At 34.7% G+C, this 6,000-nt stretch overlaps 1 protein-coding gene across 5 annotated transcripts in view; it reads right to left on the bottom strand.

Annotated features, from left to right (window-relative positions):
- Positions 1 to 891: 891 nt before the first annotated feature.
- Positions 892 to 6,000, bottom strand: part of LOC150098781 (putative nuclear hormone receptor HR3) — a 240,295-nt gene continuing 235,186 nt past the window's right edge. For all 5 annotated transcript variants that reach the window (XM_090404768.1, XM_090404769.1, XM_090404770.1 and 2 more), the window contains exon 10: positions 892 to 2,457. In XM_090404768.1, coding sequence (XP_090260894.1) covers positions 2,198 to 2,457 — 260 coding nt within the window. In that variant the 3' untranslated portion in view covers positions 892 to 2,197. The remainder of the gene's footprint in view (positions 2,458 to 6,000) is intronic.

The following is a 6,000-nucleotide window of genomic DNA, read 5'->3' as shown; positions in this document are numbered from 1 at the left end:
TCATATACAAGATGTCAGAAAGGATGGATAGCTGGAACCCACCTGAATCATGGAAGAGAATAACTTGTATCATGATGATTCGTGCCCGCCATCAAAATAAGGATATTACGACTGCTGCCCAATGCTCCCTGAATACAGTAAAAACAATCAGGCATGAACTAGAGACTTGCAATGGTGACTACGAGGATGTAGCAAGAAGAAAGATCCCTAGCAGACGATCTGATTGCGTTCGTACAGCAGAATTCCTCGCAAATCTGCAGGAACAGGTGTTGAAGAACCCTGGCATTGGAATTCGGGCTTTGTTCGTGGAGTTGCTAACTGTAGTCAAGCCCTGGATAACAAGGGTAGCCAATGGTAGGCCGTATGTATGGCAGCAGGATTCGGCCCCTTGCCACACCTCTGGGAAAAGTCAAAAATGGTTGTCTGAAAATTTCTACGACTTCACCAGTCCAAATGTTTGGCCTCCAAACTCCCCAGACCTTAACCCCATGGATTATTTTGTATGGGGCGCAGTTGAAAAAGACACCAATCGCACTTCCAGTAATACAAAAGCCCAGTTAATGGATAAAATTAAAACAGTTTTTGCGGCCCTTCCCAGGGAGACTGTAGCATCAGTTTGTTCGAGGTTCCGAAGCAGAATTGAAGCTGTGATCGATGCTAATGGTGGTTATTTTGAGTAAATCTTGTTGATAGTATTGTAATTAACTCTGCCTGTAATGTTTTTTTGTCAATTCATTAAATTTAATAGATACAAAGAAGATTTTCTTTTTCCTTACGAAACTGTCAAATTTATCCCGAACACCCTGTATATATATATGGCACTGTTGGAAATCACATCTGGTAAAGTTTTCTTGTTTCTCATAACCAATTATATGGTCTCATTTTAAACAGACTGCCTTATTTTGTTTGTGATAAAACAGCCTTAGTAATAATCTTTTTTTTTTTTATATCTATCTGTAAACATAATGTCAGTGATAATATGAGCATTTAATTTTCTCTGATAAGTATTCCATTAAGCCCAACAATAGTGGAAACTTTGGAATTATACTATATTCCTGTGCTATATATACAACTGCAAAAAAAAATTATAATAATGATGATCTTCTCTGTAACAGTATGTGTGTACAACCTTTTGGATGGAATTTTCTGAAACACTGGTTTACTATGACTTACATAATAAATAAATATTTTGATAACAGGTAACAAATGTTGAAGAAACAAGACAAAAACACACAACAAACAGAAAAAATCCTACAGGTATCTTTTAAAAACATATTTCATAAACCATTATTAACAACTGAAACTCGCTTACATAGTTTCAATCATAGTGTCCAAAGTTTTCTTAACGATAATTTCATTGTTTACATTGCACTATATAGTTTTATTTTCCAATTACTGTCATCATGGAATCAGTTTGACTGAAAGTGATATGCTTAGAAATCAGAATTAAATATTTTTACTTTTAGCAGTAATAGTAAGTGCAAACGTGATACAGACATCACTGGGCTTCTAGTATGGGTTAGTTAAATAGCACAAAGGCATATCAAATTGGTTTTGCACAAAATACTAAAACTGCCATAAATGTTGTGAAGTAAACTCTTCTAGAAAAAGGTGAAAACAAAAATCTTAGTTTAGTTGAACTGAATAAAGCACCATTTCCAGAGAAGCACAAATATGTATGTAGTAGAACCATTACTTTGAGAAGAAAAGTTATGATATTTATGTTGATTTATTCATTTGTTTTATGGTCTGGCATTTCCATAATCATGGAAAATTTGTGCATTTCTGCCATTGTGCTGAAAGTTCTAAAACAGCTGTACACAGCTTACTAAACATGGACCATTAAGTTTTTTTATACACAATTTTTTGTCAAGTATGCTCTAAAATAATATCTTCTATTATATGGCTTAAGCAGTTTCTTATCACACTTCATATTGCTGACAGAATGTACAAGGTTTTCAATAGTGTCCACCAGAGTCCTTTAGATGACCCACTCACCCGTGAATACTGTACAGGAAGCAACAGGAATGAAACTACAAAAACAGTGTGAGGGTTTTGAGAAGTTTCTTGCATCAGAGTTTTTAAGATGTCAGCATCAAAACGATGAGTTAGTACTTGCTTGCTTCAGGCTCAGGAACATTTGAAAGCCTTTCTTTCACTCTGCCATGGCACAACGAGTATTGGTGGATCCTGATGATCATGCATCAATAGAAAACAGTTCTTTATAAAGAGCAGGAAATTGTAAGTGAGGAAATGTACGGCGAATTCTTGTTAATATCTCTAAGTGTAGGAGACTCCCTTCTCTTAAGTATGCAGTCTTTGCCATTAATGCATCAAAGTAACTAATGTCTCCTTTATACGGAAGTTTATATGTGCATTCTAGTTCTGCCCTTAGCGCTTTTTGTATTGCTTGGCTGAGAAGTTGAATTTCTGTAACTCCTCTTAATCCAGGCCGATCTAAAATTAGAAATATTTCGTTATTGAAATATATTTTATGCAGTGAATTTAATTCAGAAAAGAATTTCTTAATTTTATCAATTTAAATTTATAGCATTATGCAGAATTAATCCTCTGTAATATCAAATTGCATTAATTTCAGAGTATAAAACCTATACTGATAACTTAGTTAATAATCATAAAAAAATAAATGCCAAAAAATGTGGTTTATTAAATGAATTTATGAATGATATATGTTTATCAAGAGTTATCCATTTACATTTTAACTCATCAGGTAACAGTACTTTCTAAAATGAAAGAATTTGCCTTTCATAAAGTCAAGTGTTCATGTAAAAGACAGATAAAATGGCTGGAGATCACAAATTATATGTAGCTTGTAGCTTTGTCACCAAATGATACTAAACAGCCTTAATATAGTTTTCTAAATCAAGTTTGACAAAAACGCAGATCACACAATCCACTGTGGAATTATATGTATTGGATACAATGTATCATGAGCACTGTTATGCTAATTTGTGAAGTGTTACTGTATACACTGTTAACCACGTTACCGGCCATTATGGATCAAATACACATCCTCATACGCTTCGTATCCATCATATATTTCAATGTAATATCAATGGTATTACAATTTTAATATGCACTTCGCATCCATGATAACCTTGACGTCTTGGCTGGTAGCGTGGTTAATGCCTGCACACACAGTGATGTGTGTGTGTGTGTGTGTGTGTGTGTGTTGGTGTTAACAAGCATAATATGACATTTTGCCTTCAGCTGGAAAGACAGCTTCGAATCCTATCTAGAAAAGTGAGGGAATTTTGTAAATGCTTTTCAGCTGAAGGTAAATTAGCCAGTTTCATATGCAGGTGACAGGGATTTTCAGCCTTCAAAACTGGCAAACCATCAAAGGACACATGTTAACAGATATAACATATACTGGCTTAACAGCATTATTTGGTTTGATTAAGTTACAGTTCAAACAATTAAATCAATGAAACAAGTATATATTAATCTGTTAATAGCAATATTCTTCAGAATGGAAACAAAATTCAGTTAACAATGTTCAGTACAGAATATTACTTTGAAGTGGTTCAGTATCAAAAAGGTATTCAGAAATAAGATGATGCTTTGCATTATGCAGCATTTCATTCAAAACTGGTGGGTGTATATGACTGAAGCACAGCTATTTATCAATGCTACTAATTGAGGATAAGCTGCAGTGAAATACAGGAAAAAACTCATAAGCTCCTTAAAAAATATTTTACTGCATATACATATTTTCAAAGCAGTGCATGGTATAAGAGTTTGCTAAGAAAGGATGTTTAGCAATAATATACAAGAAATGGTTAAAGGGGGTCTGAAAGAAGCAATATCAGATTGTATGCTCAAGTTCAGGAGGATAAATCAGGTAGCAGTCGGATGGAATTAGTAGTATCAAAAAAATGCTGTATATATAAAGGGGAAAAAAAGCGAACAGCAAGCTTTCAAAAAGCACAAGTCACAGGCAAGAAAGGTGGCCAGAATGGGTAAAGAAAGCAAAATCAGATTAAGCCAAAGGAAATACCAAAAAGAGTTCTTTTGCTATGTGGCATAAAAAAGAGAATGACTAGAGAACAATAACATTAATAAATAAGTCCTGATGGCAGGAGTGACAGAAGTAGATGAAATAGTTGAGCAATGGAATGACCACTTTGCCAGGGTCTATTATCTAGGTAAAAATATTGCAGTGACAAATGTAACTGGTGTGGTAGTAGCTGTGAACATTTTTTTTTACTTGGTTACAAAGTAAATTATTCTTGCCAAGAAATTATATTGTTGTTTAGTTCTTTACCTTAGTGTAAACAAACAAAGTTTGCATGTGAAACAACCTTGGTATGTCGATTCAATCACAGTGATTCATTGTGACTATGATTCATAGTGGCTTTGCGTTAAAGACATGCTAGAGATTTTAAGTAGCTGTGAATTATTAGATTTACTCTATTCTTTTTCTTTCCTTCTTTATTACACTCAGTCATTTTAATTCCTCTCTTAACCAAGAATTTGATTGTTACCAACTCCAAATGGGCAATTGCCAGTGGCCAAGCTAGAGTTGGAGTAGGCACTCACAGTTCAAAAGTTGCTATGAATTCTTGAAGATGAAATGGCCCAACTGATGAGCTTGAAAGCTTGACCTTGACAACAGACCAGAGTCCACTCACAAACTAGCTCAGATTTAACTCAGGAAACAGCTGAGGAACAAACAAGATGGGTTCCATGAAGTCAGCAGGAAAAAATCATACGATGAACCAACATCTATTGAAATTACAACCCCATAGAAGAAGCAGAAATGAACCACTCTAAGGAAAATGGTTCTTCCAGTTATCCTGTGAGCTATGGAACAATGGATAGGTAGTGGCCAGTCCTCAAAAGCTGTAACATAAATTTTACAAAGGCCAGGAACATGGACAAGTAGGGGAATGCAGCCTACTAATGCACACTCAGTAAATTTTTGGGTGCTAAAAATGTCCACCACCACATGTTTGCTCTAATAAAAAAAAAAAAAAAAAACCTTCAAGGTGGTACTGCAGATAAACAGCTGATGCATCTTGTCCTGGTAGAAATCAGCAAATAATATTAAGATAGAGATCCACAACAAAATCATCTGTGACCTGGCTCATTATTACCAGAATCATTATGACAGAAGACATCATCAAAACAATTCAGCCACTCACAATACTACTGCAAGGCCAATTTCCACTATGTAAATATGGATAGGGAATTGAAGTTTAGAGGACATGTTGCAAAATGTGGCCAAGGTAATGTAAAGGATTACTTAGTTATTAAAGAACACTAACATGCAGAGAAAAGGAAGTATTATCATTCTCCTTTATAATGTTGCATCTGGATTTCCTGGGAATAAAAAAATGGTTGAGAGGATCCAGAGGCAAGTGACCAAGATGGTGAGTGTTTTCTGGGATGCTCCCTAAAACAACAGACTGAGGGCTTGTGAGTTATGAAGATGGTTGATAGGATATGACAAAAACATTTGAGTTACTAAAAAGAGTTTTCTAGGTTTGATGTGGAGGAAATTTTTCAGCACTTGGGTAATTCGGTAATTTACTTGGAGAGTGGAGAATGAATGGAATGGGTTGCCAGAGTTTGTCAGTGAATCTGGGCCTCACGCAATGCATCTTTGAAATCCATGGAGATTCCCATGTAATAATAATAATAATATTTAATGTTATTTTCCCTTAAACCTATTGCAATAGAAGTACAGAAGAATTAAATGGAACAGAATATGTTTAAGAAAAGGAATTAATTATTGGCTTTACAATCAGAGTTAGCACCTTAATAGCATAGTTCAGGGATGGCCAACCTGTGGTACATTGGATACCAATGATAATAATAAAAATAAGTATTAACCAAAAACTGATTTGTAGAAAAAAAAAAAATCTTAGTGATTATTTTTAACAATTTGATTGTTTCACACATCTTTTGCACATTCACTTATTTGATCCTAGGTGCTAAACGTTAGCAACAGTGGTATGTTGCAGGTTTTTGTCA

The sequence above is a fragment of the Typopeltis vanoorti genome, chromosome 15, assembly GCF_054136105.1.
Source record: "Typopeltis vanoorti isolate ZY-2024b chromosome 15, IOZ_Tvanoo_1.0, whole genome shotgun sequence".
Taxonomy (NCBI): domain Eukaryota; kingdom Metazoa; phylum Arthropoda; class Arachnida; order Uropygi; family Thelyphonidae; genus Typopeltis; species Typopeltis vanoorti.
Note: the sequence above shows the minus strand (reverse complement) of the source record. Positions and strands in the feature narration are given on the sequence as shown.